This window comes from Elephantulus edwardii, unplaced genomic scaffold (assembly GCF_000299155.1).
Source record: "Elephantulus edwardii isolate Elephantulus edwardi_28Jun2011 unplaced genomic scaffold, EleEdw1.0 scaffold00315, whole genome shotgun sequence".
Taxonomy (NCBI): domain Eukaryota; kingdom Metazoa; phylum Chordata; class Mammalia; order Macroscelidea; family Macroscelididae; genus Elephantulus; species Elephantulus edwardii.
In genome coordinates, this window is record NW_006400065.1 from 1,551,682 (window position 1) to 1,564,123 (window position 12,442).

The 12,442-nt window shown below is 48.6% G+C and overlaps 2 protein-coding genes across 2 annotated transcripts in view; one reads left to right on the forward strand and one right to left on the reverse strand.

Moving 5' to 3' along the window:
* Nucleotides 1–12,442, reverse strand: part of LOC102867411 (optic atrophy 3 protein-like) — a 62,356-nt gene that overhangs the window by 18,932 nt on the left and 30,982 nt on the right. The gene's annotated exons all lie outside the window — the stretch shown is intronic.
* LOC102858872 (zinc finger protein 446-like) lies at nt 10,795–12,048 on the forward strand. Its single transcript, XM_006901254.1, has one exon. The coding sequence runs from the start codon at nt 10,795–10,797 to the stop codon at nt 12,046–12,048; it is 1,254 nt and encodes a 417-aa protein (XP_006901316.1).

Here is a 12,442-nt window from a genome sequence, read left to right on the forward strand (position 1 = left end):
GTTGAAGAAATTCCCCTCTAATCCTATTTTGTTGAGTGTTTTAATCAGGAAAGGGTGTTGGATTTTATCAAAGGCTTTTTCTGCATCAATTGATAAGACCATATGGCTGATTATTTTTTAAAGGCTACCAACAGCTCTCTTGAAAGATCCTAATTAGTATATCTAAGGATATTGCTAAGTATCTAATAGAATTTTCTAAATATTGAAGAAATGAAATGTTTCAGGTTTCTACCCACTTGGAAAAAGAGATGAAGTGAACTTGAATGAAAAATGCTAAAAACAAAAAACAAAATACAAAAAAACCCAAACAAAGCTTAGAGACAGAACGGACAGGAGTAATTTTCCACTTATTGTTGCCTCTTTCCTGTGTTTTCCAGGTTTCATTCACTCAGCGCGGATGACTAACAGAAATGAGTATAAATGTTAACCAGTGCTCCAAGATAAGGATTAGCTGGTTTACTTTCTGTGACGGGTTCACTGGCACCTGAGAGCCAATGTGGGGTCCCTGGGATCCATGCCAGTCCCATGCCCACAGTTAACAAGCTTCAAACTCCACCGTTTCTGACTTTCACACATTCTGCATCTAACTAAGCCTAAAACATCATTTCTGTGTCTCAGATGTATTGTGTTCCATTAACCTGTAGGGATTTTTCACATGCTTCTCCTTCTTCCTCCCTCCCCACCCCATTTATTTCTCCTCCGTCAGGTCTGTTTCGATCCTTCTCCTCCAAGAAGCCTTCCTTGACTTCTTAGAGGTTCCACTCCACTCTGTCTACGAGCCCCATGCAGGCAGAGCTGGGTTGTCCCACCACAGTTGATAACTGAGGATTGAGAGTGTGGGTGGTGATACTAAGGACCTCCTCCAAGATCAGGAGGCTTGAGGGTCCCTGGGTCTCTGCTCCCAGACACAGTCTGACATGAAGTGGGGAGATGCACCCCTACCTGCTCAGGCTCTGTGATGCAGGAGAACCTGCAGGGTGACAGCTGGGGATGTATGGTCAGGGGTGCCAGGCTGGAGTTCCAGCTATGTATTGCTTTCTCTGCGACCTGGGATGGTCTGACACTTGCTCTACAAATCTCAGCTTCCTCATCTATCAAATGGGTATGATAATATCTTGACTCACAAGGACTATTGCAAGATCCCACAAGCCTGTGCCTCACTCCATCTGAGCCTTCTGGCCCAACATGGGCTGGATCTGACCCTGGGGGCCCCTGCAGGGTGCAGGAGTATCAGTTCATGGGGCTCCTGAGGCCGGAAATCTTTAAGGAAGTGGACTGTCTTATCGACGTTATGTGAAATGTCTGGTGGCTTCAAATCACCAACCTTCCAGGTAGCCGCTGAGTTTTTCAACCGCTGCACCACCAGGCCTTCTCCATCCCAAAACTTCCATAAAAAGCAGCTGCTGTTTTTGCTATAATTAGGCCCGGAGTGAAGTCAATTAATCTCTATACTAAGTTTTTATGTTGGAGGAAGATGGGGGCGGGGGGAGGCGGGAAAGCAGTGATAATGAAAGAAAGTATCATGGGGCGTGCTCCGTGAGCAATCCCAGAAGTGCCCTGTTCCTCCTGTGTATGCCAAGGCCACGGACGTGGCAGCAGGCCAGCCTGTCTGTTCTTCCCAGCACCAGAGGAAGGGATGGTGGAACCACGTCAACTCTCCGGGGTGACGTGGTCCCCATGGCAGGGTGTATCCTGTCCCCTTCCTCACCAGGAGGAAATCACAGTCACAGGGGACACTGCCAGGACACCTACAGGACCAGAGGTGGCCATTCGCTCAAACTGGCCAGAACGTGCAATCGCTGGGGGAGGAGGTGGTGGCTTGGGCAGAGGTGTGCAGGGGATGACCCACAAAGGGATACAGGGACAGTTACGATGCTGAAGACCACTAAGAAGACCAGCTCCTGTGGGGACGGTTCTGAGACCTGGCACTGCGTCCAGATGAGAAGTCACAGCTTCTCATCACTTGGTTTTCCTGAGACGGTAAACAGATAATTCCCACCGGTAACCCGCCGGAGGTCCATTCTCACCTCTCTGCTCTCGAGCTGGACCCCACTCTCACTTTCTGAGAGAGTTTCTCTGTCTTAATAAACTTTCCTGTTTTTAACGATCCAAAATAAGTCAGTAAATCATGACCTGGGAGTGGAGGTTGAAGTCTCCATTGTAGAGAAAAGCGTCAGCTATTTTAATAAACTGATTTATCAGTTGCTATCAGGGAGCTCTGGTGGCCTAGTGTAAGAAGCTGTAGTGCAATCCCAAAGGCTCATTGTTCGAATCCACCAGCTGCTCCGCAGGAGAAGGATGGACAGTCTCCTCCCTGTGCGATATATTCCCTCTGAAAATCCACTGGAGGGTTCAGACTCGACGGCACAAAACAACATGACAGATTGTAACGGGTCCCCCATAAACCACACGTGAGCCTGTGACACGTGGTTTGTGGGTTTCTCAGTGGTTTGACAGCTACATAACAAAGTTGTCATCCGGCATTTACGTCATCACGGTCGTCCTCCACGACGTGAGTCATTCTCTGTCACGTAAGTTACCCTCCACAATGTTCAACTCAGCGTTGTCGAGTCAGAACCGACTCCTAGCTGACCCTCCGGCGAGTTTTCAAGGCTATAAGTCGCACAGGAGGAGACTGCCCAGCTTTCTCCACGGAGCTGCTGGTGGGTTTGAACCACCAGAGAGGCATGGCCTCTAGGTTCGCAGCACAACTCCCTACAGAATAAGTCACCAGAACTCTTCTGTTGTTGTTGTTTGGTGCCTTCAAGTCAACTAAAGTCCACAGTGACCCTGTGAACAACAGATCTGAACCTCACGCACCCTGCACCTCCCTCACCCGTTCTGAGATGTTCCCCGCCCCGGTATGGTCACTCTGTCAATTCATCTTGCCGAGGGTCTTTCTTCCTCTGACCCTCTGCCTTTCCTAGTATGATGTTTTTCTGCAAGGGCTGGCCCCCATCAAAACATGCCCAAACTATGTAAGAAAAAAACCCACACCACACCCTCAAAACCCTTTGCCACCAGAGGTTCTTCTCCAAAAATATGGAGGTATAATGGGATTGCAACCCATCCATACTTGTATCATGGCCCTGGGCTGATGTAAGGCAGGGTTTACCTGGGGTGCGGGCTGCATAACCTTTTATCTCACAGAGAGAAGCAAGCAGAGAGGTAGAGAAGCCTCAGTAACATCAGGTGGGGTGCCAGCTCTGAGATCCTCCAAGACCCAGGGAAGCATGATGTCAAGGCACACGGAGAACTCCAAGGGAAGCTGGGTCCACAGCTGCTGAGCAGAAGTAAAACCTTCCCCTAGAGTCAAGATAGGGAGCTCTGCTGGCCTAGTGGCAAGAAGCTATACTGCAACCCCAAAGAGACACACGGTTGGGATCTACCTGCTGATCTGTGGGAGAAGGATGGGAACTCTCCTCCCACAAGAATAAATTGCATCTGAAAACCTGCTGGAGGGTCACTTATGGTCAGTTCCGATTGATGGTACACAAAAAACAACAGAGTCAAGAGAGAAGAAGCCTTCCCCTGGAACCGGCATTGTAAATTGGACTTCAAGCCTTCTAAATGGCAAGACAAAGAAATCTGTCTGTTCAAGTCATCCACTCACAGCTCTGCTAAGGCAGCACTAGGTGATTAAGACAGCTGCTAACAGGAGGAGGAGACTACGCTTGTCTCTTGGTGCAGGGGCGCGTTCCAATGAAGAAATGGCCAAGGGAAGAGAAAAATCTCCATGAGACAAACAGCGCAGCAAGACCGCACCAGACCCGCGGAGGGAAACTCACAGGAGAGGTCTGAGGAAATGGGCTGTCAATCAGGTGTGAAGCCTTTCAGGAGATCAGTGATTTGCATAGTTTCAAAGTATCTCCCTCAAAGGATTTGTTAAGCGACCAAGAAAAACGACAGTGACTCTGCAGAGAGCAAATCTAGCAGACAATACCTTCAGCAACCGTCAAGGTCAACATTGCCTGTAAGACAAATGGCACTGACAGAGCAGCCTCAGGACGGCACTACATCGCTTCTGGGCTGTTCCTGCCACATCCGCACACCCCTCCTTTCAATCACTGTCGCTAAGAATAACAGACAAACCTAGACGGAAGAGCCACAAGTGACTGACCAGTGCCCTTTCCAAGCAAGGGTCCAGGGGGAAACATCACAGATTCAGAGACTTCAAGGGATAAGGGATACGGGGTAGAAGCCTGGACTAGAAAATGAACACTGGTGGAAACACTGATGAAATGAAGTTCTCTCTGTAGCTACGTGTCGGAACCGTTGGCTAACGGCAGTGGGTGCGGTGTTTGGCTTAGCTGGCAGTGTCACGCCAACGTTAATTCTCATCATCATCGTGTACTATGCTCACCTACCACCAGCAGGGCCACCTGAAATGAACAGACATCAGTGGTTTCCAAACTAGCAGACCAGGAAGAAAGGCCTGGTTAGAAACATTTTAGAAACATCAGTCAGTGGAAACCTCCCGGATCTCAACGGACTTGTTTGCACTGGGCACCTCATCAGGGGGACCACTGGCTGGAGGAGGACATCGTACTTGGAGAAGATGACCAGCGAGCTGCAGTGATGGATGCAAATGTGCCAGTGGCCGCGAGGATGACGCAGGACCAGGTCACTCACCGGGAGCCAGGTAGCTCTTTCTGCGGTGACATTCGAATGCTACCGTGGTAATGGGTGCTCGGTGAAAGGAATGTGCACCTCTCTTATGTTAGTCTAAAATTACTTGAGAAGAAAAGCAATGAGCCCCAAGAAGCTAAACCGAGGAAACGGCCTGCCTCAATCTGGCACACATCCTCTGAGTCAGCAACTCCACGTCCGGGAATTCAGGCCAGATGCAGGTGACCTGCCTCATTCATCATGCAGTATTTATAATCACCACAGACGAGTCAGGAAAGACTTCACACAACTACCCGTAATCTGAACCAAAAACCCACAGGGGATAAAGACACTAAGGTTCACACACACAGAGGAGTACTACTAGGCACCACTCCTCTGTGAAACAGCACAACATGGGTGAATCTAGAACAAACCATAGCGAGTGACATATGTCAGTCACAAAGGGACACTCATGGTAGAAGGCCACTATCATAAAAAGCTAAGGAAAGATTTATAACAGAATCATTCTTTGCTGGTTAACAGGTGTGAGAAAAGGAGAGAGAAGGGAGTAAAAAAAAAATCAATAAAAGGTGCAACGCAATCCTGAAGGTGAGTGGTTTGAATCCACCAGATATTCTGCTGGAGAGGGAAGGCAATCTCCTCCCATGCCAGTGGGATCCGATTCAATGGTATAAAGCAGGGTGGGGATACCAATAAATATAAACTGAGTGGAGGGAACAGCAGTATACAATAAGAGGTAGCTCAGATATTGTAATTAACTATATTCATCTACTCTAATAAAGTGGCATCCACTTCCCAAACAACATGCCTCCGGAAAACTATGAACTTCGATAGATGTCGTTAGCTGTAGAGGGGCTTCAGTAATGCTCGACTCGAAGGCAATCAACAACAACTCTACCAAACGTCAAAGACGTGCATGAATGATTGAATGAAACGGTAATGACAATGCCATAAAACAAAATGTGTATAAAGGACCCAACAAAAACCAAATGGGATTTGTAAACTTTCACTAAAATGAAAAACAATGAAGAACTGTCTGTCACTCATGAGTCAGTTCTGAATCAGGGTGAGGCCGTGTGTGTTCACAGGAGAACGGGAACTGACAAACTTCTGGTTAGGAGCTGAGCGCTGACCCAATGTCCCCACAAAGGTTGACAGCCTGGGAGCCTGTACGGAGCAATCCTGCAGTCATACAGGGTCACTGTGGGTTGGGGTCTAGTTGATGGAACGCAGAAACAGTCAATTTGTTGAAGGTGTATACTCGTGCTCACATACGTGACAATACATTTTGAGGGGCTGTGCACCCACCCTCTTTATCTACCCTCAACTTGTCATAGCAATTTTGTTCATGTGTTCAGTGGGTGAAGTGCTTGGGTGCTTAATCAAGCCATTGGTCGTTCTGACCTAAGAGCTGTTCTGCAAACAAAATTGTGTCTGTTTTCATGAAGATTTACAGCCTCGGAAACCCTACAGAGCAGTTCTGCTTTATGCTGTGGGGTCTCTGTGGGGTCACTGTGGGTCAGAACCAACTCAATGACAAGTCTGGGCTTATTATTTCACATAAGTTTAAATAACTGTAAATAGTTTCAATAACTTCTGGTACAGGGCAGATACTGACATTTAAAAATAAATCTGGAAAAAAATGTCTAAATGGCAAATGTTTTTACCACAATAAAAATAAATTTCATTAAAAAAAAATCAATCCACTGCATAAATTCAAGATGTATAAAATAGGATAAAGAAACCATAGAAATTTAATCTCACCCATCATTTATTTTTAAAATGCATGACCCACTTCTTGTTCTCCCTGAAGTTTAAATCTACATTCTTTTTCACCTATCAAATTTTATCCTAGTGTCATGTATTTTTATGCTCCGGTGTCTCCGACGGTACTAAAACAAAAATGTCTAAAAATTGTCAAAAATTAAAAACTCTTATTTGTTTGAAATTTTTAAGATTACATTACAATTAGAATTTTTTTCTTTTTCCTTGTTGTGTACCAACTGGCACAGCAGGAGATTGTCCTTCCTTCTCAAGCAGAGCATCTGGTGGATTTGAACCACGTGCCTTTGGGATTTCAGTGCAGCTTCTTGCCACTAGGCCACCAGAACTCCCTACAATTAGATTTTTTTTTTACCAAAAAATGTATGTTTTGTAACTTGCAGGAAAATTACTAATATAAAAAGTAAATTCTGTATGGAAATACACATCTTCAGGATGGACTCGAGCAATTGATCTGAGGGGCAATGGCCGGTCAGAGTCAAGATTCTCGCTTTCTATGCAGGAAACCAGGGTTCGAGTCCTAACCAATGTACCTCATGCACAGCCAGCCCCTGTCAGTCACTGGAGGCCTGTAAGTTTCTAAGCAAATTTTCAGTGGTGTTTCCAGACTGAGATAGACTAGGAAAAAAGGCCTAGCTATCTATATCTGAAAACCAGCCACATCAGTCCTCACCTGTGTGCAGGGCATCACATCTCAGCCTATGACAACAATGAGATGGCCTGAGGGTGACCTCCTAACTGTCCCTTTGTCCTTTTGAAGGTAATGGTTAGAAAGGACAGAGATGTCTGCTGTTCTAGCCATATGTCACTTCACCGAGTTTTAGTGGGAGCAGAGGCACTGGGCAAGGAAAAAAGGACGGAAGCCCCAGCACAGCCCTCAGACAGCCCAGGTGAAGCGATCTAAGTGTCACATGGGCTGGGATATTGATGGCAGAGGCAGCTCCATCTACAACATCACCCAGCAATAATTGAATGACCACCTGGAGGGGCCTGCAACCTCCACACCATGTAGCAGCAGTTTGCCATGAAGACGGTGGGCACTCTAAATGCACAGCCTGGAAGGCTTCCACAGATCAGCACACGATGGAATGGACAGCGCACGTCCCCTGACGGAAAGTACGAGGAGACACGCCTGGTTACCCTGCACTGAGTGGCCAGCGGCTCTGCTCCAATCTCACTGTCTGCATCCCAGCCTGCTCGCTCCTGGCTTCCTGCCCAGCACCCGGCCCCTGATGCCTCCTCACCGCCCGCTGCTACTGGAACTTCCTCCCTGCCCGGCTCCAGGCCCTGATGCCTCCTCACCGCCCTGCTGCTACTGGAACTTTCTCCCTGCCCGGCTCCAGGCCCTGATGCCCCCTCACCGCCCCGCTGCTACGGGAACTTTCTCCCTGCCTGGCTCCAGGCCCTGATGCCTCTTCACTGTCCTGGAACTTTCAGGGCCTTTGCACTCACTGTACCTCCCGCTCAAGAAATACTCTCCCCAGTGCAACAATGAATGAATGAGAACCCAAAATCTCTGTAAATGGTCATTAAAACTAATAAAATTTAATAATAATAAAAAAAAATACTCTCCCCTAAATACCCACACCGTCCACCCTCTCGTCAGTTCCAATCAAAATGCATGCTCCACTTTGGGTACATCAACGCCATGTTAGCACATACCCTGTTTCATTTATCTTCTTAAGACGTCTAATCTGTAATTCATTTCACTTTCTTTTGTTCATCACACGCCTCTGGTCAGGAGACCTGGTGGCACAGTGCTTAAAGCATAGAGCAGCTGACCCAAACACTGACAGTTCAGACCTGCCAACTGCTCCCTGGGAGAAAAAAGAGGTGACCACGGGTGTCTGTAAAGACTGACCCTTAGAAACCCTATAGGGCGGTTATTCTCTGTCACACATTTAAAAAAACTCCAAAACTCCACACCCACCGCGGCCGAATTAGTCAGCTCTGACACAAGGTGACTCTCTACTGGGTTTCAGAGGCTGTAAACCTCCAAAACCTCAGCAGACTGCCTCTCCTTCCTGAGCGGCGGCTTGTGGATTGAGACCTTAAGGTCAACAGTACATTAATATATGTCACCCCCCGGCCCCTGCAGTGTCATATAAAGTCACCCTGTAAGTTGGAATTATTTCAACAGTAGTGAGTTTTATGAGAAGACTCTCAAGACCAAGAGGAGAAGCAGGGACCTGGGTCTCTTTTGAAGCAACTGCGTCTTTAGTGCTGAAAACTGTGCCAGGCTGTGGCCGACTCTCAGCAAAGAATCCTTAACAAAGAATGAAAAGTGGATTGGATAGGAGTACTTTCCATCCTATTCTCTGTGTATTATCAGAATTTCTTTATTTTTGTAGCACACAATTGCTAACATGGACATGAACTAGAAAGATGTATCATTGTTGTTGTTGTTGTTGTTGTTATGTGCCATTGAGTGGCTAGGGACTCATAGCAACCCTATGTACAAGAGCTCTAAATGCTGTTCTATCCTGTGCCAACCTAGCCATCTCAAACGCACTTATTCCCACCGCTCCAGTCACAGAATCGATCCATCTCACCAAAGGTCTTCCTCTCCGACGCCCCTCCGCTCTGCCAAACATGATGTCCCTCTCCAAGGACCAGTCCCTCCTTGCAAAATGCCCAAAGCATGTCAGACGAAACTTCAGAATCCTTGACTCCAGGGAACACTCTGCCTTCACCCTCTCCAGGACAAACCTGTTTGTTCTCCTAGCAGTCCATGGTATATTTAACACTCTTCTCCAGCACCACAGCTCAAAGGCATCAATCCTCTTTCTATCAACCCTATTCACTGTCCAACTCTCTGATGCATAGCACATAACTGCGAAGACTATAGCCCGGATCAGGCGCACCTTAGTCTCCAGCCTGACATCACTGCTCTTCTGTACTCTTGAGAGGTCCCTCACAGCCAACTTTCCCAATGTATCATTAAGATAATTAAAAAACACTGACATTGAGAGTTAGGTAACATATTTCTAAAGAACCCATGCATTAAAGAAGAGCCCCCATGAAAAATTATCAAATATACAGAACTGAATGACTAGGAATACACAACGCCAACGTGCAGTTAAGGAATTCTTAGAGGAACATTTATATCTACATGCCTGTAGGAGAAAGGAGGGAAAAGCTTAACTAATCTAAGGTTCCACCTGAAGACACTGGGAGAAGCCCACTAAGCCTACAGTAAATGGACAGAAGGAAAGAAAGAAAGAGGATATGGCAGAAATTAGACGAGGCCTCCCTCAACAAAACTCTGTAACAACAAAGCTCTGAAAAGGTACCTTGATGAATCACTGTATTGTTAGGTGTCATCAAGTCAACTGACACTCACAGCACCCCATGAAGAACGGATCTGAACCCTGCCCCATCCTGCCCCACCCGCAGGGTCTCTCTTACCCTCAAGGCCGCTGCTACAGTCACTGTGTCACTCCACCTTGAGGGGGGGCTTTTCTCTGACCCACCACCTTTCTCAGCCTGATGTTTCTCGCCAACATTAGCAGAACTGACTTTTGAAAAAAGAAAAGCTGAATTACCAATGCCAGGGATGAAAATGGAAACATCACTCATTGTACACTTTATGGATATTTTAAAAATACCAAGGGGATATTATGAACCATTTTTTTAATACTACGAACAACTTTATGCCAATAAATGCAATAATTTAAAAAACAAAATTTTTGAAAACCAACACAAAAAACTGAAAATGTGAACAATTACTCAGTAGAATAATGAAAGTAAACATTGCTACTGACAATAGAACAGACTCTGAGTTTGTCTGAAAGTGACACTTGTTGTTGTTGTTATGTGCTGTTGAGTCACCTGTGACTCATAGCGATCCTATGTACAACAGCCCTAAACCCTGCTCTGTCCTGGGCCAGCCTCACTGTCTCCAACACACCCACCCTCATTACCCCAGTCACTTAATCAATCCATCTCATCGAGGGTCTTCCTCTGCTGCACTGTCCTTACACCCTCCCAAGCATGATGTCCCTCTCCAAGGACTGGTCCCTCCTTGCAACATGTCCAAAGTGTGTCAGACAAAGCCTCAGAATCCTTGCCTCAAAGGAGTAGCCTAGGCCTCGGGCCTCGGCGCCGCGGTCCAGGCTGCTCCGCAGGATGCCGGGGGTGGCCGTTTCTGCCCCGGCTCGTCCTCTCACGCTCGCGCGAGTCCGCGAAGATGTGAGGGACGGGTGCGCGGCGGGGCGGAGACCGGGCCGGCATCGAAGGAGCTGCTGCCTCCGTCGACTTCTGCACCGAGCGGAAATCCGTCAGATTCTAGTATGGGACGGACCAGAGAGAATCCATGTCGGGAGTTCTTCAAGTATGAAAAGATTGAAAATAAAAAGCACTTGTAAAATCTGTAACACAGACATGGTTGGAGACCACGCAGCCAACTTAGAAAGGCACCTGAAACGCCACCACACAGGCGAATACAACGCAGTGCAGAGCAAGAAGACCAAGAAGACAGAAGAGAGTGTCAGGAGTGCTCCAAGCAAACAGCAGAAAGTCTTAGAGGAGCTGGCCCTTCCAGAATTCCTGAAGCACTCTGCTGGCAACTCCAACAAGACCTTCCACACAAGGATGCTGCCTGGCCTCTACCTGCCTCCTGTGGACCCCACAACCACCTTGGAGGAGCTGGAGGCCGCCCACCTGAGCTTCCGAAGCTTCCGCTACCAGGAAGCAGCTGGGCCCCTTGAGGCCCTGGCCCGGCTGCGCCAGCTGTGCCACCAGTGGCTGCAGCCTGAGGCTCGTTCCAAGGAGCAGATGCTGGAGCTGCTGGTGCTGGAGCAGTTCCTGGGGGTGCTGCCCCCCGAGATCCAGGCCTGGGTTCGTGAGCAGCATCCAGGCACCCCTGAGGAGGTGGTGGCCCTGGTGGAAGGCCTGCAGCATGACCCTGGGCAGCTCTTGGGCTGGATCACAGCCCATGTTCTAGGGCAGGAGGTATCTCCAACACCTCAGAAAGCCAAATTAGCATCACAGGGTCACCTCCCCTCAGGCTCTGCAGAACCCCGTCTTGCCCTGACAGAGGGGCCTGCCCAGCTCAACTGCAACGTGAAGGAGGAGCCAGATGCCGACAGGCAGCAGATAGCTCCGCCTGTTCCTCTGATTCCAGCCCAGGGACCTGAGAGGCACCTTGAATGTCAGAACACAACCTCTACATCGTTCCTTCCTCCCAGGATGCAGGAGTGGGGGCTGCTAGACACATCACAGAAGGAGCTGTACTGGGACTCGATGCTTCAGAAGTATGGGACCGTGATCTCTGTGGGAGATGAGGGCAGGAGCCTCCTGGAAGCGCCCGCAGCCTCCCCAGAGGTCTGGCCTCTGCATGGCCCAGCCACCATGGATGTCCCAGTGCCGCAGGCCAGTGGTGTACAAGGCTGGGCCGCGTCACCCGGGCCTGGGTTGGAGACACGGGCACCACTCAGGAAACCCTATATATGTGAGCAGTGCGGCCTCGGATTTGATTGGAAGTCAGTATTCGTCATCCATAGGCGAGCACATGCAGGGAGCCAGCCGGCATTTGGAAGTGCTGAGAGACCACCACCAATCACTCCAGAGCCACGGTCGCGTCCCTGGCACATCCCCACTGGCCCCTTCAGCTATCCTTGTGAGGAGTGTGGATGAAGCTTCAGCTGAAAGTCACAGCTGGTCATCCATTGTAAGAGCCATGTTGGACATAAACGACACTTCTCTGGTGACTGTGGCCAAGCTTTTGATTGGAAGTCCCAGCTGGTCCTCCATAGAAAAAGCCATCGGCCTGAGACCCTATGAGTGCACAGTGGAGGAGGTCCCAGCTGGCTCTGGCCACTCAGTCTGCCGCCCGTAAACTTGATGTGGCCGAAGGCATCCGAGTCACCCAGGGGTGTTGAGGCCCCAGCCCTTGTCTGACTAGAGGAAGAGAACCTGGGCTTCTTCTTGCTCCAACTCCTGGAACGAAACCTGACTTTGAATTTACTGCTGACTGGAGATCATGCTAAAAAAAAAAAGAGGTGGCTTAGTCTGTAGGGTGTTGCACTGC